The 25,053-nt window shown below is 48.3% G+C and overlaps 1 protein-coding gene across 1 annotated transcript in view; it reads left to right on the forward strand.

The window, feature by feature from the left end:
* Positions 1 to 11,295, forward strand: part of Sftpd (surfactant protein D) — a 36,938-nt gene extending 25,643 nt beyond the window's left edge. The window contains exons 4-9 of the mRNA XM_045137768.1: positions 4,390 to 4,506; positions 4,794 to 4,910; positions 5,236 to 5,352; positions 5,773 to 5,889; positions 7,214 to 7,297; positions 10,919 to 11,295. Coding sequence (XP_044993703.1) covers positions 4,390 to 4,506; positions 4,794 to 4,910; positions 5,236 to 5,352; positions 5,773 to 5,889; positions 7,214 to 7,297; positions 10,919 to 11,295 — 929 coding nt within the window. The remainder of the gene's footprint in view (positions 1 to 4,389; positions 4,507 to 4,793; positions 4,911 to 5,235; positions 5,353 to 5,772; positions 5,890 to 7,213; positions 7,298 to 10,918) is intronic.
* The last annotated feature ends 13,758 nt before the right edge of the window (positions 11,296 to 25,053 follow it).

The following is a 25,053-nucleotide window of genomic DNA, read 5'->3' on the forward strand; positions in this document are numbered from 1 at the left end:
GTTCATTAATCACATTTAAGACAGACTCTGTAGTATCCTGAGGCTGTGTGGGGTAAGAGCCAAGGGCCTGTATATTGCTTACGGATAAATTACAAAGGTTCCTGTTGTAAATGAGCTGGGGCTCAGCGAGAGTCACTCGGGGCAGCCACAAGAAGGATGGGACTCAGTATACCTACCAGTCTTTCTCAGGGATCCCCAGTTTTCTCTGGATTCCAGAGGAAGCCATGGTTTGAGTTCCAAGGGCTTTTCTCACAGCGGCCCTTGAACTTCCTGTAACGCTTTTACACAGCAAACCTGGCTTTGCTGGTCCGAGGACAAGCCCTTGTGTACGCGGGGACTGAGGGCTCTCTCGGTCCTACATTCCAGTCACTTCAGCCATCCAACTGCTATTAGTCTGAGAGTGCCCTGGGAAGTTTGGGGTACCCTCAGCCCCGTGACCCAAGTTCTTTTGTGTACGACCCAAGCTTGCACTTGGGACTTCTCGGCAAGGTTGGAAGCATAGGGACCCTCGAACTCATTGAAAAAAGGACAGTTGTGGGGCTGGAGAGATGGCTTAGTGCTTAAGGCATTTGTCTGCAAAGCCTAAGGGCCCAGGTTCAATTCCCCAGGACCCATGTAAAGTCAGATGCACAAGGGAGTGTGTGTGTCTGGAATTCATTTGCAGTGGCTGGAGAGCCTGGGGTGCCCATTATCTCTTTTTCTATTTGCCTCTTTCTCTCTCTAAATAAATAAATAAAAATTTATATATTAAAAAAAGGGCAGTTGTGACCTGAGACAAGAGATGCATGAGCGGAGGTGCATCACTTAGTAACTTTAGCCTTCCTTCCCAGAAAGGTACAGTACTTGCGGGGTCGCCAATCTCCCTCTGAGTAAGGCCACACACCCTATAGCATCCACAGACTCAAGCGACTGCCACCACTTATCCTGGCTCCTTTATGGTCCTTCACCAGCCCCTCTCTTTCCTTGGGCTCTGTCATTTACTCTTCCCATGGATGTCCCGACAGCTCCTGTCCTTCCTTTCCTCACAGCCTACCTTCTAATGCAGGAGTTTCCCAGTCACGCTCTGGCCAGGGTGGGGCCCAGGAGCTTCTCGGCCTTGGCACAGGGCACAGGTGGACGTGAGATGGACCCACCCTGTAACCTTCTATGCCTACCCCTCATCCCTAGGAAAGACTGTCACCAAAGCAGGATGCAGTGCCCCAGTGCAGAAACTTCCAGCATATTCAGTTACCCACATTCCAGCCACACTTTTGCCCCAGGAAGGCCTGACTTCGCCTGCCATGGGAGCGGTTTGCAAACCTGACATGTCATCTCTCTTCTCTAAAATGATTTACAGAGGACCCAGGCTCTCTCTCTCTCTCTCTGTCCCTTCCAAGCCTTGCTGCTGCTTTTGTGGTAGAAATTCTCTGGAAAGCTCACTCCAGCACTATTAGGAATTTATTACCTGGGGGCCAAAGACTTTGAGGTAGCCCTCCAAAGAAGCTCTGGAGCTGAGCTGCGATTTTATTTCTATTTTATAGCTTTCATAGCCAAGAGGAGGTGTAAGTGAACAGACAAGGCATGGCAATTTGGATATCAATCATTTCTGTAGTCAGGCCATCCTAACAATGAACTCCATTTTACTTTGTTTTAGCCTAAACTGTCTTTCCTCCTTATCCTCCCTCTGGGCCCTTTCTGGACAGTTCCCTCTTTGTGATTTTAATCTGCTGACAAAGATAAGTTTAGCTCCTTAGCAATTAACTCTTGCAATAGTTTAGTAAATCAATTTAGCTTATTTTTATTTTTATTTATTTATTTGAGATAGAGAGAGAGAGAATAGGTGCACCAACGAACTCCAGAGGCATGTGTTCCCTTGTGCATCTGGCTTATGTGGGTCTTGGGGAGTCGAACCTGGGTCCCTTTGGCTTTGCAGGCAGCGCCTTAACCCCTAAGCCATCTCTCCAGCCCAATTTGTTTAACTTTTAACTTTTTTTCTATCTCACCTTCAGGAAAGCAGCTGTGAGTGAGGACATATGTGCGATGGGATGGGGTTTCTGTGAGGAGAGTAAAAATGACTCATGTCCCGTCTTCCTCCCCTGTGACCCTGGGCGCATGGATGTCTCATAGACTAGAACCTGAGGCTAATATTCACACCTGGCTCACTGTGAATCCTGAAGTAGCCATGCGCAGATGGGGTCTTTATTTTTCATGAAGTGTTATTTGTATCTCTTAAGGAAGTTATGCTATTTCCACACACTCTGTGTGCATTGCTCAAATTCAGTTTTCTTTGCCAACCTGGTCCCTTCCCCCATTCCACACACCCTCCCCAACTCCTGATAATCACTATTATAAATTCAGGTTGGCTTTTATTTATTTATTTATTTTAGTTTTTATTAGCATTTTCCATGATTATAAAAAAAATCCCATGTTAATTCCCTCCCCCGCCCACTTTCTCCTTTGACAGGTTGGCTTTTTTTTTTTTAAATGTAACGATATTTTATTTATTTGAGAGATAGATCAGTGATGGATAGATAGATAATGAGTGCGTACGGATCTGCCAGGGCCTCTAACCTCTGCAAACAAACTCCAGATGCATGTGCCACTTTGTGCATCTGGCTTTACATGGGTGCTGGGGACTTGAACCCAGGCTGATGTCAGACTTGGCAAGCAAGCACCTTTAACCACTGAGCAGTCTCTTCAGACTGGATTTTTTATTGTTGTTAGCTTCTGTATATGAAAGAGAACATGTGGTGGTGAAATTTTTGTGTCTGGCCGGGTGTGGTGGTGCACACCTGTAATCCCAGCACTCAGGAGGCAGAGGTAGGAGGATTGCAATGAGTTCAAGGCCACCCTGAGACTACATAGTGAATTCCAGGTCAGGCTGGTGGAAAAACCAAAAAAAAAAAAAAAAAAAAATTTTTTTTTTTTTTTGTGTGTCTGGCTTTGAAGTTCTCCAGTCTCATCCATTTTCCTGCAATTGACAAGATTTTGTTCCTATCTATCATAAGTGGTGCTGCAGTAAATATGGGTGCACCCATATCTCTTTGGTAAGTCAATTTCATTTCCTTTGGATATGTCCCAGGAATGGCATCACTGCATTAAGCAGTAGTAATGCTTTTTGGTGCTCTTTTCCACAGTGGCTAATTCATAGTCTCTCTGAAGGTTTATTTTTCTCCAGAGATTCATCAGCGCTTGTTATTTGTGTGTGTTTTATTTTTATTTTGTTTTAATAGCCTTTCAACTGGGATGAGACAGAATCCCATTGTGGTTTTGTTTACATTTCGTTAATGGCTAATGATGCTGAAATTTTTTTTCATATATCTTGTGGCCAGTTGTATTACTTTTTATTTGTTTCGAGGTTTGGTCTCACTCTGGCTGAGACTGACCTGACACTCTGTAGTCCCAGGCTGGCCTCGAACTCACGGCGATCTTCCTACCTCTGCCTCCCAAGTGCTGGGATTACAGGTGTGTGCCACCACACCTGGCACATGTTACTTCTTTTAAGAAGGCTGTTCAGATCATTTCCTCATTTTCAAGTTGTATTACTATTTTTGTTGTTGTTACTGAGTTTTTTTTTTAAATTTTTATTAACATTTTCCATGATTATAAAAAAATATCCCATGGTAATTCCCTCCCTCCCCACCCCCACACTTTCCCCTTTGAAATTCCATTCTCCATCATATTACCTCCCCATTACAATCATTGTACTTACATATACACAATATCAACCTATTAAGTACCCTCCTCCCTTCCTTTCTCTTCCCTTTATGTCTCCTTTTTAACTTACTGGCCTCTGCTGTGTTGCTGAGTTTTAAATTCCTTATATATTATGGAAATTAATCCTTTGTCAGATAAATGGTTGGCCAATGTTTCCTCCCCTTCTGGAATTGTCGCTTCATCCTGTCTCACCCTGAAGAAGTGTTACTGCTTGATTCCATCCTGTCAAGTTTTGTTTCCTGTGCTTTAAGATTCTTCATAAACAAATGAGCAAGGTAGTAAATAACTTAATGACCAAATTAGTATCTGTATAAAGCCATTTCTGATAAAGATGTGTGGCACACACCTATGTTAAACTATACATAGACACGTTACAGATATGGTCATCTGTACACGTGTCCCATGGTCACTGGTAAATGCTGATGGATTGTCTTCTGATGAAACCGTGGCCTTGGGCCAGGTGAAGGAGCGCTGTGTGGACAGTCGTGGCAGTGTTGGCTTGAATCTGCCACCTCTGTCTCCTCGAAGTGGAGGCGCTCAGATCCATTTCCCTGGCTACCACTGGATGATGGTGTGTGCGCCAAGCCTGGGCTCTGCACGGTGCTGAAGGAATGCTGGGGCCTTCACTCTGAAAGCATTTGGCTCCTCCTGAGCACAGAGTTAACTTTATGTCTATTTCTTTTGCTGCTGTAGGTTTGCCAGGAGCTGTAGGGCACCCAGGGATGCCAGGACCAGCTGGTCCAGTTGGGCCCAAAGGGGACAATGGCTCCATCGGGGAACCTGGACCAAAGGGAGACTCTGGACCCAATGGTGAGCAGTGGGGCATGGAACTCAGTTGGTTTTTTCAGGGGGTGCTTCTTCCCTGAAGATATACCAGTGGCAGGCAGACAGCCCTTTCCAGGAAGAAGAAAAAAGTGCAGAGGGAGGCATGGAGTTGTTTCAGGGCTTCCTGTGGGGCAGTAAGATGCTGCTGTCTCTTCAAGCTGTTTTCCCCTCCCCTCCCCTTCCTCCTCTCTTCCTCTCCTCTTCTCTCCTCATAGGCAGTCCCAATGTCAAGGGCATTTAGTGGCATTGACTAGGCTGGTTCTTGTCCCCAGGACCTCCGGGACTTCCAGGTCGGCCTGGTCCAGCTGGAAGGGATGGTCCCCCTGGGAAACAGGGAAGCACAGGACCTCAAGGCCAGTTAGGCCCCAAAGGAGAGCCGGGGCCCAAAGGTAGGTGGATGGGCTGTGGTCAGTCTGGGAGGGGGAAAGGGGCATGGACGGAAGAGGTCCTCCGGGTGACCTGAGGCATGCTCAGGCTGCCAGGAGAAGCCCAGGCTACCATCGCTGTGAAGGCCTTGCCAAGCACATCTCCTCCAAGTCCCCATATCCTAACAGCTTTGCCCTTATCCTTCACCAGGGAACCCCAGCCAGCAGGGAGCTGTCTCTCCAGCTCTCTATCTGATCCTGTCGTTCTGAGTAAAGAAGGCCAGCAGTGAGGAAGTGGTGCGTGATGAACATCTTTTTAGCAACATCTCCCCCTGTTGTTTCTTCCTAGGAGAAGCAGGTACTCCGGGCACGCAGGGTCCTGCCGGGGCAAGAGGTCCCCCAGGCCCAAAGGGAGAGAGAGGCGCCTCTGGTGAGCGTGGAGCCCCTGGGATTGCTGGCGCAGCAGGTGCGTAAAGGTTCGATGTGAGGCTGGATCTAGTTCCTTTAGGCCCACTTGGGGCTGCCAAGGCCCCCCTTCCCCCATCCTATCCATGAAGTCGGAGTTGGCATTTCTGGGCTGTGGAGAGAGAGTGTGTATCCCAGGAGGGTGAATTCGGGGGCTCCATGACTGTCCACATGTAGGGAGGGTGCGTTTCCCAGCCTCCAGGATAACCTCTGTACAGGAAAGGTTAATTTTGGGTGACAGTGACAGTTGAATCCCCTCCCGGCCCAAAATATTGATTACCAAGTGATGGAGACAGTTGTGTACCACACAGGGCACACCGCTGAGTCCCGTGAAGTCTTAGGTGGGGAGGGGTTATGGTTGGGCACAAGGACAATTTATGTGCCATGAAAAATATATCCATACCTAGTTCTTGGATTTCAGGGCCTGCTGGTGCTGTGGGTCCACAGGGAGCTCCAGGTTCCAGGGGAACCCCAGGACTCAAAGGGGACAAAGGTGCTCCTGGAGACAGAGGAGCTAAGGGAGAAAGTGGCATTGCAGGTAAGACTGCAGCTCCTGGCCCTGGAAGCCCCCAGGAAGCGGGGAGCACTCTGGAATTGAGGGTGACCACCCAACAGTCAGGTGGGGATAGAACCCGGCTCAGCTGGCAGGTTAGGAGGCAAATTGGGCTCTGGGCTTAGCTGTCTGCCTAAGGTATATGGGAGGCAAACTTGGACAGGTTTTTTTTTTTTTCATTGGTAGCTGTCTTCCTGGTTTTAGGATAGCTTTTGAGCATCCAACAGTGAGTAGACCTTAATGCGGCATTCCTCCCTTCCTTCATAGAATGGAGACACCATTTTTATTCCCAGGTCTCCAGTCAAAATACCACTGGGTTTCACTGGTCAGTGAGGCTCAGGAACTTGCTTAGGAACCATGAGAAATTCCTGCACAGAAACCAGGCATAGTGGCTCACACCTGTTATCCCAGCACTTGGGAAGTGGAGGCAGGAGGATCACTCTGAGTTCGGGGCAGTCTTTGCTACATAGTGAGTTCCAGGGTGCCCTGGCCTACATAATGAGACCTTACCTCAAAAAGAAAAAAGAAAGAATGAAAAAGAAGACAGAAGGAAGGAAGGAAAGAAAAAGAACAAGATCCTGACATCTCTATCATATCTTCCAAGGCTCAGGGTTCATTGTGTAAAAGGTTACAGAAAGAATGTAAGAGCCAAAAAAGAGAAGGAGTGCTTTCAATACTGTCTTCCATGTTCAGAGTGGCTGTGGTATTCATGACCTCGCAGGGGTTGACATTACCTGCATAACGGGGTTGGAGAGGTGGCTCAGCAGTTAGGCAGCTTGTCTGTAAAGCCTACCGTCTTGGGTTCGGGTCCCCAGCACTCACATAAAGTCAGATGCACAAGGTGGCACATACTATTTGCAGTGATTCCCCTCTCTGTCTTTCCAATCAATTAATAAACAACATGTTAAAGAAAATGATCTGCATAGCAAGAGGAGAAATGATGACGTCAAAGTGGGAGAGAGACTAGTTGGAAAGAAGGGATTCAGTGAAGAGGGTTTTCAGGAGAGGGAGAAAGGAGGGTGCTGGGAGGGGATTATGATCATGCTGTATTGTCCAGAATGCCTGGAAGTTGTCAATAAAAAGTGAAAAAAAACAAACAAACAAGATTTCTGCACAGCAGGACTATGTTGCTCATCATGTTTGGAAGTTGTCAATAAAAAGTAAGAAGTTAAAAATAAAAGAACCAGATCACAGACGTGGGCTTGCTGGGGTCAGCCCAGTTCCCCACCTCCACGCTTCCCCCGAGGCCCAGGCTTGAGCTGGTCGCAGACCGTTAGGACAACCTTCCCTGACCATTTCCCTCCTGCAGACAATGTCGCTTTGCAGAGCCAGGTGAGGTCCATTAAAGGACAGCTACAGCAACTGGAGGCCGCCCTCTCTCGCTATAAGAAAGGTGAGTACCTGGGTCCATACCTAAGTGGTACCTGCGATGGGTCCAAAGTATAACTACTAGGCCTTGGCTTGGGGTTGAGCTGGTGTTAGGGTTATGGTTACTCAGTTGGCCCAGCTTCACCCTGGGTCTAGGATGAAGAACTACGTCAATGGCTGCGCTTGTGGCTGAGGCAGGAAGGGGCTGGGCACAAGGACTGGGCAGGAAGACACGTGCTGCAAGAACTGGAATTAGGTCCAAAGGATACAGAGGAGGATGTGGTTCACCAGGGTGGCAGAAACGCGGCTGAAGCTACCCGGCCCCTGAACACCTTCCAATCTCAGCACAGCCTGTGCCAAGGGGCAGATAGATGTCCTGGGTCCAATATGATTCAGTAACTCTGACACCTGCTTCCTTGGTGCTGGTCCAAGAAGAGACCCATCAGGGAGGGCTGTGTTCCTTGTCCCTATGGGGCCACGGGTGGGGATGTCCAAGATCTGTGGACACACAGCTCTGGGCAGCACAGAGTCCAGTCCTATCCTGGTCTGGAGTCAAGGCAGGCAGAGGAGTGACCTTGGTATGTGGTCACTGAGCTTCCCTCCTCTGCACACTTCTTGGGTTAGCAGGGGAGACTCCTGGGCTCCAGCCAGGGCTGGGCTCTGCCTGCAGTTCCTGACAAGCAGGGAGCAGTGACTTCACTGAATGTGGGGTCCTGAGCTGTCAGAGGCCTCCAGGAGCACATACCTGAGGGCTCTGTGTCTTTTTTTTTTTGTAATTGCACCTCCCCTGCCTTCCATGACATCAGTTTTTAAAAACTTTTTTATTGACAGTATTTTTATTTATTTTTCATTTTAAAAATAATTTTTATTAATTAAGTTAGCATACACAGCAATAGGTTTCATCTTAGCATTCTTTTACATTTACTTTTTATGAAACAGTTGTACTCTCAGACTCCTTCTCCCCCATTCCAGTTATGTGAGGGTCTTAGGTGAGGTTATTGGTATTCCTTGTGTGGACCAAGAGACCTCAGTCAGTTTCTGCAGAGATGGGGGAAACGTGGTTGACAGTATTTTTAAATTATTTTGTAAAATATTTTATTTTATTTTATTTATTTGAGAGAGAGAGAGTGGGTACACTAGGGTCTTGAGCCACTGCAAACAAACATCCAGACACATGCACCATCTTGTGCATCTGGTTTATGTGGGTCTCAGGGAACTGAACCTGGGTCCTTTGGCTTTGCAGGCAAGTGCTTTAACCGCTAAGCCATCTCTCCAAGCCCATGGATAATGTATTTTAATCATAATTCTCTCCCATTACTTTCTTTTGTGTCCCCTTCTTCCACTGAACCCCTTCTTCCCAAGTATTTCCTCTTCTGTTTTGACATCATTTTCCCCTTTCTCCATCATCCATGGTAACATGGAGATTGGCCCAATGTTTGTAGGGTTTTTTTTGTTTTGTTTTGTCTCATTCTAACTCAGGCTGACCTGGAATCACTATGTAGTCTTAGGGTGGCCTTGAACTCACAGCAATTCTCCTACCTCTGCCTCCCGAGTGCTGGGATTAAAGGCGTGCGCCACCATGCGGGGCTTCCTCTCCACCCCCCCCCCCCCCGCCCAGTGTTTGTAGTTTTTGTTCAGGTAACAGTAGCTTCTGTGAGGTCTTGAATGCAATGGCTGCTTTGGGTCTGAAAGATAACGTTTCAAAGCACTCCATCCTTTAGCTCTTGCGTTCTTTCTACCCCTTGGTAGGGTGTGATAGAAAAGTTTCTCTTTCTTCCTTTTTTGTTTTTTGAGGTAGGGTCTCACTCTAGCCCAGGCTGACCTGGAATTCACTCACTATGTAGTCTCAGGGTGGCCTCGAACTCATGGCAATCCTCCTACTTTTGCCTCCCAAGTGCTGGGCTTAAGGGGCATGCCACCACGCCCGGCTGAGAAGTCTCATGGAGTGCCGAGCGCTTGACTGCCACTCCTCAGCATTGTGAGTCTCCTCCGCAGTCAGCGCCATCTGGTCCAAAGTGAGAACAGTACTAAATTGTGGGCATAGACATAAATATTTCGGAGGGCAATTTGAAGGGCACAACATTCTATTTAGCCAAACAACATTAGTAGTGACTACCCGCGTAGGGTCTATAATCTCTCTAGCCATAGGTCTTTGACTGAGTTTCACCAGGCATGAATTCCCTGCCACAGGGTGGGCCTCTCAAATTCAGTCCGGGAGCAGTTGGCTCTCCCCATAAGAGACAATGCTGCTGTTGCACTGGTGAGCACATCTTGCTTGGCTTGGCCAGTTACGTAACTTGCAGGGTCCACAGCTGATTAAGACTGTTGTTGACTTCTCTCCCCACCTTTCCAGCACTATGACAACTAGTCAGGAGGAAGAAAGCATCCACTAAGTTTAGCTTGATTTCTCAGGGCCGTGACATCAGTTTTGAGTGAACATCTTCCAGAAAAATCTTACTATGTCAGAAAGAGTTTTCTGAGTGATAAAGCACAAAAAGAAGGTTATCCAAGTAAGAGAGTATTGGATCCTGCCTGCATAGATGCCCAAATTCAGAGGTGAGAGTGTTCAGCACTCTTGTCTTTCTCTCTCCACAGGCATATTTGAATATGCACTCAGTCACAGGCACTGCGAATCACACACCAAGAACATGTGCACATGCACCCGCCACATATCCATGTACTGATATGTCGTTCATTCTACATACATGAGCTCATGTGCACACAGCAGACACACACAGAATTGCACACACATCTGGCTGGACCTGAGGCATTCTCACGTGCCTTTTTGGATGAATGCACGTGCATATTCATGCAAGCCCACCTAAGGGCCCGAAGCTACAGGGATGGAGATGCATGGGAATGAGAGACGCTTGATCTGCAATGCGATGGTGCTTTGATCACGTGACCCTCCCCTCATTTCAAAGCTGAGGAGAAAGTGACTTCCTCTTTCTTACTCTCCCAGCTAGCCATTGCCAGGGCGAGGCCTAGTGGCTGAGCTGATCCCCATTCGGGGTCGTCCAGTGCACCTCTCGTGCGCGCTGACCCCTTCCCCAGCACCGCCTGACGTATGTGGGAACGGACTCAATGCAGAGCTGAGCATATTTCAACTCTCAGATGCCTCACCCTGTCCCTTCTGAACCCCACTACATGGCGTAGGTCCCCCTTGACAACCAGCATTATCATACTTTATTACACCAGAGTGGATGGCGGCCCGCCGCGCTGTTTCTGTGCTCAGACACCAGTCATTGCCCTGGGGAACGTCGTCGGTTCTACATAGTAATTGCAGAGTCACTTCCAGCATCACACCTCATGGGCTGACACAGCCAGAGCCTGTCCACACTTGGTGTGGGACTAAGGTTGCTCCTGACTGCATGCTTGTTTGATGGTTGCATGACTTGAGGCCTTGTTCTTAGTGTCTCTGAGCTCGGGTGCTGTTACCTGCGCATGGGGGGGGTGGTCACGTGGCACCCACACAGAGTGTGACATGCAGCCAGGGCACCTCTAGAACTGAGTGTCTTCCTTAAGACCCTAAGGCCCTGTGTACAAAGATCTGATCCCGAAGGCTTAGGTTTTGGCAGAGTACCTCAGGGTCCCTGAGCTTCAGCTAGGGGATGCCACCAACCTCAGCCCACCTCTCATCTTTCAGCGGAGCTCTTTCCTAATGGCCGAAGTGTTGGGGACAAGATCTTCAAGACAGTGGGCTCCGAAAAGCCTTTTGAAGATGCCAAGGCGCAGTGCGAGCAGGCTGGGGGGCAGCTGGCCACCCCGCGCTCCGAGGCCGAGAATGCGGCCTTGCAGCAGCTCATCACCGTCCACAACAAGGCCGCTTTCCTGAGCATGACCCGGGTGAACTCCGAGGGCAAGTTCACCTACCCCTCGGGGGAGTCCCTGGGCTATTCCAACTGGGTCCCCGGGGAGCCCAACAACAACGGCGGCGCAGAGAACTGTGTGGAGATCTTCACCAACGGCAAATGGAATGACAGGGATTGCGGAGAGCTGCGCCTCGTCGTCTGCGAGTTCTGAGCCCCCGGGGTGAGGGCCTGGGGCAGGGTGCGGCCTAGGAGCTTGGCCCATGAAGTGCTGCTCAGGCCTGGGTGCTGTGGGCATCCTAATAAAAGGTGACCATCTCTGCCAGCCTGGATTCTCTGTGGGATGCCTTTAAAAGACTATGCAGAGCTCCTCCATCAGAGTGAAATGCTGGGCTGCTTTCCCACATGGAAAACTCCTGGGGTCAAATGAAGGCACCAGCCAGCTTTCCTACCTATAAGTTGATCCCCATGACCTCCCAATGCTTTCTCTTCAGCCTTGTTGCTTCTTAAACTACCAGCTGCGTTTGGCCCAGCTGACACTCCCTCCTCTTCAAACTCTTCCTCTTTTTCTGGGATTTCAGGACACTAAGCTTGCCAATCTGGCTCTTTTTAAAAATTTATTTTTTTATTTAATTTGAGAGAGAGAGAGAGGGAGGGAGGGAGGAAAAGGGAGAGAATGGGTGTGCCAGGACCTCCAGCCACTATAAACGAACTCCAGATGCATGTGCCACCTTGTGCATCTGGCTTATGTGGGTCCTGGGGAATTGAATCTGGGTCCTTAGGCTTCTTAGGCAAGTGACTTAAGTGCTGAGCCATCTCCCCAGCCCCTGTGTGGCTCTCTTTCTTGCTCTACTTGACCACGTCACTTGATGGACACACAGGCACTAGTCCTCAGTTTTGTTTTCTCCTTTGCTCTCTTCAGGATAAGCTCTTCCTTGTCCTTGGTTTCCTATTCTGTCTGCGGACTGCGGCTCCCATGTGTTTATTTCTGTTCAGGACTTCTCCTTGCACCCTAAACTCCCCTAACCGCTGCAGGCTGGAGGCCTTTGACTGCCCCTTGCTCGGAGGCTCAGGTCTAGAAGCTACAGCCTTAGCAGGGTGACATGACAAGGAACATCATCAGACTACTGAGCTTCCCCCATAAGATGTTTTTTTTGTATAATTTATTTATGAGACACAGAGAGAGAGAGAGAGGGAGGGAGAGGGAGCGAGAGAAAGGGAGAGAGACGGTGCACCAGGGCCTCCTGTCACTGTAAATGAATTCTAGATGCATGAACCACTTTGTGAATCTGTCTTACATGGGTCCTGGGAAATTGAACCTGGATTCTTTGGCTTCACAGGCAAATACCTGAACTGCTAAGCCATCCCTCCAGCCCTGTTTTTATTTATTTATTTGAGAAAGAGAGAGCGAGAGACAGAGAGAGGCAGACAGACAGAGAGAGATTGAGAGAGAGAGAGAGAGTATGGGTATAGCCACTGCAAATGACCTCCAGATGCATGTGCCACTTTGTGCATCTGGCTTTATGTGGGCACTAGGGAATTGTACCCAGCTTTTCAGACTTTTCAAGCAAGTGCTTTAACCACTGAACCATCTCCCCAGCCCTAGATTTTTTTTAAAAATTTTTAAATTATTTATTTATTTATTTGAGAGTGACAGACACAGAGAGAAAGACAGATAGAGGGAGAGAGAGAGAATGGGCGTGCCAGGGCTTCCAGCCTCTGCAAACGAACTCCAGACGCGTGCGCCCCCTTGTGCATCTGGCTAACGTGGGACCTGGGGAACCGAGCCTCGAACCGGGGTCCTTAGGCTTCACAGGCAAGAGCTCAACCGCTAAGCCATCTCTCCAGCCCCCTAGCCCTAGATTTTAAAAGAAAGATTCTTTTCAAGTTCAGTTGAGAGGCACTTAATAGGTTTATTGGTGGTAGTGGACTTATTTTGCCATGGGAAGAGCATGGTGAGGTCCTAAAGCTGGAGAGAGAGAGAGAGACATACACTGAGACTTTGGTACCAAGGAACAAAGTAAGATGGTTCCTTAGCCCAGGTTTTCCAGGAAGGAGGAAGTTCTGAGCTATGGGCCCATCCAGGAGCCCAAAAGATGCTGGATGGTGGTGGTGGTGGTGTGGTCACAGAGGCGCTAGATAAATAGGACCCAAGGCTATAATTCAGGTGGCCTCGGCCCCTGGCAACAGGGGGCTGGTCTTGCTTTCCTGCTAGGCTTTGGGCCCTGGGAGGATTGGTCTGCTTTCCATCCGGCTCAGAGCAGAATGGGAGCATTTGAGCTTGCAGTCTGCTAGTTAGAGCCAGACGAAGTTGGGGGGAGGCGTGGCTAGCTTCCTTTGGTTTTGACACACCCAGGATGACGCCTCTCATCCAGACACAGCCCAGCGGTGGTCCTCACCACTCCCGTCAATGGGACTGTGTCTTGGGTCATGGGAGGAAGATCCTGAAGCCCCCTGGGATGGCCGGGAAGTTAGGAGCAGCAGAGAGTGCTCAAATTCACCCCAAGCCTTATCTGGCCTGGAAGTTCCAGAACCTTCAGTGCCCTCTACCTCCAGCTAATCCTTCTACGCTTCCAACTGTGGACAGCAAGGCACAGAGACGGGAGAGGGCTCGTGTGGGGAGCCGGGGTGGAGGGTCAGAGTTGGGCCACAAACGGGGTCCTCCTGATCCCATAGCTTATGTTTTTGGCCTGTATATATACTTAGGCTAAAGCTTCTATATATGAAGTTGATTTTTATTGCTACCCGGTTATAAAAATTATTCAAATGATGTCTGTGTTAGATAAATTGGAAGGATCCCTGGGCATACCACACAGGTTCATACAAGGAACACAACCTCCTTCCTTCCCCAGGCAGGAAACCAGACACTTCACAGGGGCCAGGAGAGATTGTCCTTCCTGAATGCCCCTCCCCCACCCCTCCAGAGCACCGTGCTTCTCAGAAGTCCTGTAGGCACACCTCATATGTAAGATGGCATGTCTAAAACAAGTGCCACCCTTTTAGACAACATAAACTCAGGATCTTTCTTCCTCCTGTTACTAAAAAAATAAATAAATTCCTGGCACCTTCTGAAATTCCAGTGAGTTACACAATGAGCAACCAACTTTATGCATAGGCCACACCGGCCTCCCTCACAGGGCGGCAGAAAGGCTCTTTTTATAGCAAATGAGAGCAGCAATTGGCAGAATCTCATTTAAGCCAAAGAGATTTTCTATAAGCAGATGGCTCTGGTGGGCCCAAGAAGCTCCGGGGAAACACTGGATGGGTCAAGCCAGCTTCCGGGGCTCATCCTGTCTCTGCGCACCCTCCCTCTTTTCTTCCTCGGCTTCTCCTGCTTCTTGGGTCTTGAAAGCCCAAGGGTAAGGAAGCTTGCGACAGAGGCTGACGCACAGGGGCTCAGAAACCCTGTGGAAATGAGTCTGCTTGTTTCGGATGTCCACGCTCCTCCAATCAGCTAAGCTTGGGGGGAATGGGACCACAGGGCAGTGTGGCCACGGAGACCCACTCAAGGTCACCGTGGAAGCTCTCAGAGCAATCGCTACTCACTCAGATGCTTCCGCCAAGGGGGGGTTGTGACAACTGGAAGGAAAGAACAGCAGGAGTCCATGGAAAGTCAAACGATCCCTGTCTGGCCTGGGATGTTAAGGCTCTGGCCCCTTTCAGAAGAGCCTTCAGACCCACTGGCATCGTGGCCACTGGTTCTCTCCCTGCAGAGACAATATGCCAGCAGGGTCACCTGGGCTCTGTAGACATGGCCTGGTTAAAAAGAAGGCTAAAACAAGGTATGTCAAAAGTTCAAGGGCTGGAGAGATGGTTCAGTGGTTAAGGCCCTTAGCTGCAAAGCTTAATGGCCTGAGTTCAGTTCCCTAGCACCCACATAAAGCCAGATGCACAAAGGGGCTCATGCATCTGGAGTTTGTTTGCAGGGGCTGGAATCCCTGGTGTACTTAGTCTCTCTTTATCTGCCTCTTTCTCTCACTCTCTCTCAACCCTCACCCTTAAGGGCCAAGGAACTTTTATTAGCATAAGTGTCAAGTGAAGCTAGGAGACATGCCAACCCTCCCAGTGCCAGGTGAATCATGATAGCCACTGGTATTCATTCATGTCTTTAAGTGTTACCAGTAGGTGGCTGGTATCTCTCTCTTCTTGTGATGTGTGTGTGTGTGTGTGCGCGCGCGTGTGTGTGTAGGTGTTGCAGGTTTTTGGAATCTTCCTCAGAGAATTGAAGAAAGTTACACACAAGTAGTGAAATAGCAAGAACCTTTATTAAAAACAAAACAGAGCTGGAGAGATGGCTTAGCGGTTAAGGCATTTGCCTGCAAAACCAAAAGACCCAGGTTCGATTCCCTAGGACCCACATAAGCCAGATGCACAAGGTAGCTCATGGTGTCTGGAGTTCATTTGCAGTGGCTAGAGGCCCTGGCGAGCCCTTTGTCTCTCTGTCTCTGTCTTTCTCTCTCTCTGCTTGCAAATAAATGAATAATTTTTTTTTTATATATATAAAGGACCAAAGCAATAAGAGAAGTTTGAATCACTGCCAAAAGGGAAGCCAGCCACTCAAATGGAGAACACTCAGGGCCCCCAGAAGTGATCTGGGGCTTCTCTTTATAGGATTTTTAGGGGAGGACAGATCTGTTGCTGGAGATATAGTTTGGGTGATCCCCTGGTTTGATTGACAAGTTTGGGTTATAGAATGTTTCCTCTGTTGCACAGGCTCCTTCCATGATGGGTCTGATTTTAATCATATGTGTGCCCAGTTATAGAGTCATATGATGGTAAATTGGAGTTTCTCTCTAAAACTTCACTTGGAGGGGCTGGAGAGATGGCTTAGTGGCTAAGGTGCTTGCCTGCAAAGACTAGGGTCACAGGTTTGATTCTCCAGGTCCCACGTAAGCCAGATGCACAAGGTGAAGCAAGCACGCAAGGTCGCACCCACGCACAAGGTAGTGTAGGCGCCTGGAGTTTGATTACTGTGGCTGGAGGCCCTGGGCTGCCAATTCTCTCTCTCTCTCATTAAAAAAAGCCAGTCTGCTGGGCTTGCCTCAAACAACAACAACAACAACAACAAAACAAGCTTCAGTTAGAGGACACAGTTTACCCTACTGTACATGCACCTAAAACCAGCTGGATCAGATCCCAACTCAGATCCCAGATCAGCATAAGGACATACTTGAATAGGTATGGATCAACAGTGATGGTCGTTTTGGAGAGGAGAAAAGGAGTTCATTGTTCATTGGACTGGGGTGTAGCACAGCAGTCCAGGGTGGGGGTCCCGGGTTGCCAGTAGGTGGTTAGGTGTGTATTGTTTAGGGCAATGTTGTGTTTACTGCCCAAGGCAAGTAGTGTCCCAGATTGTTAAGCTAGTCCCTATGCTCGCCTGCCTCACAAGGAGACCTTCGCAGCCAGTCACCGGAAACCCTGTTCACCTTCATAGTGCATTTCCTTTACGATTTTATTTTCTCCTCTTGTCGTTCCTGAGAAAGGCTCTCTAGGTAGCCCAGGCCGCCTTGAATTCTTCATTTGCCTGCACTAAGCTTCCTTGCTGGAATTGCATGGGCTGCCACCATGTCCCGTTTAATGGTAAATTCTCAAGACTTCTGCCATGGTGTTTGTTTGTTTGTTTTGTTTTCTTTTTTGAGGCAGAGACAAGCCCAACAGACTGGCCATTTAAAAAATTTTTTTTTAATTTGAGAGAGATAAAGAGGCAGGGAGGGAACTAGAGAGAGAGAAAGACAGAGAATGGTTGTACCAGGGCCTCCACCCACTGTAAACAAACTCCAGATGCATGTGCTACTGTGTGCATCTGGCTTATGTGAGTCCTGGAGAATTGAACCTGGGTCCTTTCTTTGGCTTTGCGGGCAAGTGCCTTAACCACTAAGCAATTTCACCAGTTCTGGCCTTTGTTTTTATGTGAGAGAGTAAGAGTGTGTGTGAGAGAGAATTGGCATGCCCGGGTCTCCAGCCACTGCAGTCGAACTCCAGACATATGCGCCACCTTGTGTACATGTGCGACCTTGCACATGAGTCCTTAGGCTTCACAGGCAAGCACCTTAACAGCTAAGCCATCTCTCCAGCCACCAAACCAGTCTACATATCCAACAGACATTGGGAACCCTCTGATGTTTGCTTTTCTAGTATCCTTTTTTTTTTTTTTTTTTTTTGGTTTTTTTCGAGGAAGGGTCTCACTCTAGCCCAGGCTGACCTGGAATTCACTATGGAGTCTCAGGGTAGCCTCGAACTTATGGCAATCCTCCTACCTCTGCCTCGCGAGTGCTGGGATTAAAGGCGTGTGCCACCACGCCCGGCTAGTATCCTATTTTTTTAAAAAAATTATTTATTTGCAGAGAGAGAGAGAGAGAGAGAGAGAAAGAGAGAGGGAGAGAGGGAGAGAGTGAGAGAGGGAGAAAATGGGCCTCTAGTCACTGCAAACCAACTCCAGATGCATGTTCCCCTTGTGCATCTGGCTTACCTGGGTCCTAGGGAATCGAACCTAGGTCCTTTGGCCATGGACATACAACTCTGAAAACTGAATTGCTCAAGTTCAGGAAATTCTACCCATCTTACCTCCCAGAAGTTCATCTTATTCAAGCTTAATGCTCTGCTTGGCCTTTTCAAGTTACCCACATTTGATGTGCAGGAGCCAAAACAAAAACCACTCCCCTCCAACCTCCTTGTTTCTACTAAGTGAAATAAAATGTTAATGTAAATGTCAGACATTTATCCAGTTACCACATCCAAAGATGCAATGGCCCATCATGCACTGGGAGATCCTATAGCCTACACTCCTTACAGAGAGGTAACCTGTGGAGCTGGACTTCAGCAGCGACTAACAGAGGTGCTGTCCAGTAAATGTAGAGTGACTGGATTGAGCCCACATCAAGAGCTTTTAACCAGGGTGACAGGGGACAGCAGCTCCTGTGCAGTCACCAAGTTTCGCAGAAAGCAAAACAGCCTACTCATTCCTGTCCACCCTTGCTGTCCATGACAGACAGGCTTTCGCACAGCTGAGAGCAACAATCTTGTGGTACATTGGGCCCATTTTCCCCAGCACTTCAGTGACAGCCCTGGTGAGGCCAGGCTTGAACTTCCGGCGTGTGGTCAGGCTAGGGTCCCTACACATTTCTCTCATCTGCAACCATGGTGACTGTGGAAGGACTGCTGGATAGTACATCAGATCAAATATTCTGAGACGCTAAGCAACTGGACTTTGAGCTTTTGGGGTCCTAAGTGGATGCATTTCCAATATTAACATATTTGACTTCTGTTTACTTAAGAATCAGGCCCTGTCATATTGTCTGTCCAAACTGGTTTGGGGCTTGCCTGAGTAAGATGATTTCCTTCATGTTTCTTTTTAAAATATATGCATGTTTTTTAAAAATATTTATTTTATTGAGAGAGAGAGAGAGAAAGAGGCAGATAGAGAGAGAATGAGCATGCCAGGGCCTTCAGCAGCTGCAAAGGAACTCAAGATGCATGTGCCACTTTGTGTATCTGGCTTATATGGGTCCTGGGATATTGAACCTGGGTCCTTTGGATTTGCAGGCAAGTGCCTTAACCACTAAGCCATTCTTCCAGCCCTGTTTATCTGAGAGAGAGATAGAGAGAAAGAGAGAGAGAGAGAGAGAGAGAGAGAGAGAGAATGAGAGAATATGGGTGTGCAAGGTTTTCTTGCCTCTGAAAACTTCAGCTGCATGCACCACTTTGAACATCTGGCTTTATATGAATACTGGGGAATTGAACCTTGGGCCAGAAGGCTTTGCAAGCCAGTGCCTTTAACTCCTGAGCCATCTCCCTGGTCCCAGCATGCTTCCTTAGTAAGGAGAACGAATGGAATGAATGAGTCAAGTGAATAAGATTCTTAATTCCCACTTGAAGGGCTAGATAGAGTATTTTTAAGATGTCACCAGGCCTTTGATCTTTGGTAAGAGTGCAGTGACCTCACAGCCAGCTCTTCTGCGTGTTCATTTCCCTTAATACTTCAGTTCAAGTGTGAGTGGCTGGGGCTGGGCCAGGGCTAAAAGGTCAAGGCACAACTTCAGGGCAGCAAATAAGTTCTGCGACCAGAAGGATGGGCCAGAGGAGGAAGAGAAAGAACTCGGGGGAGGAGGGTTGTTTGAGCAAGCCTGGGATCTTGGTGCCAACTGGAGGAGGGCAGGGACGGGCTGAGAGAGCCTAAAGAGGACCAGAGGGCTGGGAATTCCCCAGAGGAGACAGGAACTTAGTGCAACCTGGAGATTGTGAGGAGTTCCCAAAGTGAGTCTAAAGTTCTTAAGAAGGCAAGAAAGAATCCTTGAAGAGTCAGGAAAGCTGGTTAAAATAGTGTACATCGGGTTGGAGAGATGGTTCAGGGCAAAATCTACAAAGCCTAACAACTAAGTTTGATGTCCCAGCACCCACGTAAAGCCAAATGCATAAAGTGGTGGTGCCTGCATCTGGAGTTCCTTTAGCAGCTGGAGGCCCTGGTGAGCTCTTTTTCTCTTGCCCCTCTCACTGCTTGCAAATAAATAAATTAAAATATTTTAAAAACAGTGTATGTTGGGGCTGGAGAGATGGCTTAGTTGTTAAGGTGCCTACCTGTGAAGCTTAAGGACCCAGGTTCGACTCCCCAGAACCCACGTAAGCCAGATACACATGGTGGCACATGCCTCGGGAGTTCATTTACAGTGGTTAGAGGCCCTGGTGCACCCATTCTCTCCCTCCCCTTCCTCTTTCTCTCTCTCAAATAAATAAATAAATGAAAATTAAAAGTAGTGTTTGTTGAATGGATTTTGCTCCTTTTGTGCTCAAGGGTTTTGTACAGCTGGCACAATGAAAATGGCACATTACCTGTCACAGGAGGGAACAATAATGACAAAGAGCAGGAAGTCTAAGGATGGATCCAAGAGTATATTCCATAGACACATGAGTAAAACGGAATACCCAAACGTAGGCAATGGCTTCTCAATACTGTTAGATTAAATAACTAAGACTAAATGGCTAAGCACATAGAGGAAAAGGTAAAATATTCTTTCAGTTAAATATGAAAATGCAAATCAGGCTCAGTGGTAGAATGCTTGCTTAGCAGTTGTGAGGACCTTGGTTCTATTCCCAGCATGGAAATAAATAAAAGTAATTAAAAATTAAAGTAAAAGGGCTGGAGAGTGGCTTAGTGGTTAAGGCATTGCCTCCAAAGCCAAAGGAGCCAGGTTTGAGTCAGATGCAAGGGTGGCACGTGCATCTGGACTTCATTTGCAGGGGCTGGAGGCCCTGGCCACCCATTCTCCTTTCTCCCCCAGCTTCCTTTTCCTCATTATTATAAATAAATAAGTAAATAAATAAAATTTAAATTTGGTTCTATTCCCAGCATGGCAATAAATAAAAGTAATTAAAAATTAAAAAAAAAATAGGGGCTGAAGAGATGACTTAGCAGTTAAGGCACTTGCCTGTGAAGCCTAATAACCCAGGTTCAACTCTCCAGACCCCACATAAGCCAGATGCACAAAAGGTGAGGCAAGTGCAAGGTCTCATATGCCCTCTAGGTGGAGTAAGCATCTGGAGTTTGATTTTAGTGGCTGCAGGCCCTGGCATGCCAATTCTCTCTCTATGTCTCTAAAATAATAAAATTAAATTAAAATAAAACATAAATTAAAATACAAAGTAAGAGTCAGAAAAAAGTGATATATACTTTTGGATGGGAAATAGTTTAAAATACTACCAGAGAAGCTCAAAGTGATAATGCTTGCATGACTGACTGTGAGAAATGCATATTTGTCTATTTGCAAAATAAGTATAACAAGAGGGCTGGCGAGAGGGCTCAGTGGTTAAAGGCATTGGATTGCAAAGACTGACAGCTTGGGTTCAATTTACCAGGTTCGCACATAAAGTCAGATGGGCATTCATTTGCAGCAGAAAAAGACCTGGCGCGTGCATGCACGCGCGCACGCGCACACACACACACACACACACCACACAGACAGATAAATTATTTTTTTGGAAAATTTAAGAAAGTATAACACAACTTAAAATTAAAAGTGCTGGGCTAGAGAGATAGCTTAGCAGTTTAGGCGCTTGCCTGCAAAGCCTTAGGACCCATGTTCAACTCTCCAGGTCCCACATGTGGGAGGGAGAAGCAAACAAACTCTAGGCACATGCACCACCTTGTGCATCTGCTTTAGGTAGTATTGGGGAATCAAATCTGGGTCCTTAGGCTTCACAGACAAGCGCCTTAATTTATTTGCTGTTAAGCTAACTCTCCAGCCCACAGCCCCGACTCAGATTTTTCACCCTCCTGCCCAGAAGCTCTGGGTGGCTTAGAACTCCTTGGAGGAAAGCACACTGTATCTTCTCAGATCTGAGCCTGTAACCCTGGTGCACGCAGCCGTCGGGGGGTGCTGTTAGGCCCCCACTCCCATTCTCTTGGCTACCCAGCTGGTAGAAGTCCCCAGAATCTTTATGAGGTCTCAGAAAGTGTCACTGGGCTCACTGAAGAAACTCAAGGCCATTGCCTTTGTTTGGGGCAGTGCCAGGGCCAGTGAACATCAGCACACGTACGGCCCATCTCCTTGTCAGTGGCAGGCACAGCTAACCAGCCACAGTTGGCACCTTCCCTTTCTGGACTCTCCAACCTCTTTCACATCGGGAAGCCAAAATACACACTGCTTTCCCCATTCCTCCCCTGGGAATGCTTGGGAACCAGAGTTGACCAGCATGGGAGAGATGGTCACCATGAGCTGCTCCCAAATGACCATGAAAGGGTCAGCGCAAGGGGACAGGATGAGCTCTGCATGATGCTCTTCCTGGGGGACAGCTCAGCATGGCACCTGGCACTATTGGGATTGCCAAAGCCACAGCTTCTTGCAGGAATGGGAAGCAGGACATTGTGGGAGCACTGGGCAGGGTTGGACCACAAGATCTTTTCTGCACATCATCTTGGCTACCTTGGGACTGACTGTAGGGTTACACATCTCCCAGGGTCTTATCCAGGCAGTGTAGGAAGCAGCTGACTCACAGTGTCTGTCAGTGACAAGGAGGAGGAGAGGCCACAATGTCTTCTTGTGGACCATGTGGATGCCCACACAGCAGGATCGCTGTGGACTGCCCCTGTGACTGGCTGGTCCCTTAGAGGGTTGTTGGTGACAGGTTCCTAGCTTGGGCACCTCTGAGATGACCTGGGGCTGTGGCAACGACCACAGGTAAACACTTTGTCATGTCCCCAGAAAGAACTTGATTCAGAGAACATCCTAGATTTTTTCCCTGCTGATGCTGAGAAAAGAAAGGAAACTGAACTTCAGAGAGATGTCCAGGGAGTCCAAGGAGAAGCCCACCAATCCAGACCCCACAAGGCCCAGAAGGTCACCCAGCAAAAATCCTGCCTAGAGGAGACATGGAAGTCACCCTGTACGTAGAGACGCATACAGGAAGATGACGGGCATGGAATGGGGATCCCGCTTTAAGCAGCTCACATTTTAGGTTTGAAGTGGAGCAGATACATATAAACACAGGAGCTGTGTATTCCAGCAGGACACTGGCGAGCTGGGAAACCGAAGTTGGTGAAAGCAGGCATCTGCATTTGGCACCCCAGCAAGATGGGCACACTATTCTCATGGGTGTGGCAGCCGGAGTGGTAGAGACATCCCAAACTGCAGGCAAGGGGTTAAAGGGACTCCAGAACTCTCTAGACTTCAGTCTTAGTGGGTTGGCAGAATCTGCTTTCAAGATCTCCAGCAGAGGGCAGCACAAGGCCGCTGAGCCTCACTCCTGACCTGGCCAGGAGTCCAAGGAGGGTGAAACCACAACCATCTTCCAGAAGGTTTTTTTTTTTTTTTTTTTTTTTAATGGACCCAGACTGGCCCTGAGGTAATCTCTGGAGGCAAGGAGGGGCTGCACATCCTGACAGAGGGTTCAAGTTCATTGCCTCATCTATCTGTCCATTTCCTCTTTCAACAGCTCTCAGGTGTAGGGAGCGTGTAAGTGGCTCCCCGCCCTTTTCTAGGCATTGGGACTGACTGTTGGGGTGAATGACATAGCCTTGCGGTACAGTCAAGGTACTGTTGCTAGAGCATTCACTGCAGGTCAGTACTGCCCTGATCGCTTCACTCACATCAGACTATTTATTCTCTGAGGTTGTGGCCCAACGTTATCAAGAACAGAACTAAAACCATGGAGCGTAACTGTGCTCTGCCCAGGACCACACAGCTGTACTATGCTGGAATCAGGATTTGAATTCAGGCAGTCTGGCTCCAGAGTACTCATTCCAATGCTTTTTGCCACACCGACATGAAAAACAAATGGTCAAAATAATTCCAAGTATCTACAATTACTAAGAGGAAAATAAGAGTGTTGTATGGATGGCTGATGTTGGAGCCACCTTCGAGTCACTGGCCAAACAGGACTCCATGGTGTCCTGGGGCAGAGGTGGCATGATCTGAGCCCTACGCAGGGAAAACAACCTCATTAATCTCCAGATACCGTATAACACACTCAGAGCTACTGGTGGGATTTTGTATATGACCAGTACCCACACACCAACCAGAGTAGACATCCTTGAGAGAAGCCTGGACATAGGCTGGGGGAGGGCTGGGCTGAGGCTGGGCAGAGGGTGCAGGAAATTCAATCACTGGGTCTGTTGGTTGCCACAAAGACACTCAATTCACACTTAGGAACAAAAATATATGCAGATAGTCTAGGCATGGCATGGTCACGTGAATACCCCACAGGGTCACATGGGCCCAGCATCTTCCATATTCTGACATTCCTCAGAGGTGTTCCAGCCCCATTCCTTAAAGCCACTGGTAAGACTCGAGGCTGTGCAGGGAAGACTTTGGTCTAGCGGTTGTTTTTTATGGACAGACACTATCAACAGGGCTCCTTTATACAAGGAAGGGCCTCCGGAGAATGAAGAGACCCCGACTTCCACTTGTGGAACCACTTGTGAGAAGGGGGGCAAAGCCCAGTAGGGTGACTGACCATACTTCTTGGGGTGGTGATTTCCCAAAACTGGCCAAACATCCATATCACCTGAGGACCCCACCAAGACGGCCACAGCACGGGGCCAGAGTCCTGTGATTGTGTCAGAGTTCTAGTCCATTCGGTTGGTCATGCTCCAAAGAATCTCTTATGCTCTGTAATAAAGTCTTTTGGACACCTCACCCTCTATAGTCTATGGGTATCATTATTCAAATTCACCAGACAAGAACCTGGAGGCCACTGGCAGAGACATTTTATGTGACGGTGAGTGTCTGGAACCCTAGCTTGTGAGTTAAAGCCCAGCCAAGAGCCAGTAATGGCTCTGTCATTCCCAAGGGCATGGACAAGTTCCGCACCACAGGTTCCCAGCAGAGTTAGAAGATCTGGACAGTCGCCCCATCAGCCCATTAATCCTTCAGCTACTCAGGGTTACCAGGTAACACCGATTTACAAAACTCACTTCCCAGCATCCCCAGCCCATCCTCCCCCTCCACCTGATGACTTTCCGGCTAATGCAGAAAACGAAATCCCCAATTCCTGGTAGTTTCCAAAGTACAAGTCATTTACACAATAGCAAGCAAACAGCTTTCTTGGGCAGAGGCTCTCTCATGACATATACCCCCAGGGGTCAAGGTCTGGCCCTTGGCGCTGGTTGGTCTCTGACAGCCGCAGAGAAAGGAGGCTGGCTGGATCCCGGCAGGCATGAAGTTTGACAGGTATGAATGCCAATCCTTCAGTTGGAACCCTAAGTCCCCATTTCTGGCTGGAACATAGGACTCTTGGGAAAGTTCGTCCTGGAGGAGCAAGGCTTGAAGTTCTAGGATCCAGGTCTTAAGGGTCTCAGAGTTGATTTTGTTTTTGCTTTTTTTTTTTTTTTTTTTTTTGAGGTAGGCTCTCACTCTAGCCCAGGTTGACCTGGAATTCACTATGCAGTCTCAGGCTGGACCTGAACTAACCATGGTCCTTCTACCTCAGCCTCCTGAGCACTTGACAGTTGATTTTGTTTGCTTACATAAGGCAAATCATT

The sequence above is a fragment of the Jaculus jaculus genome, chromosome 18, assembly GCF_020740685.1.
Source record: "Jaculus jaculus isolate mJacJac1 chromosome 18, mJacJac1.mat.Y.cur, whole genome shotgun sequence".
Classification (NCBI taxonomy): Eukaryota; Metazoa; Chordata; class Mammalia; order Rodentia; family Dipodidae; genus Jaculus; species Jaculus jaculus.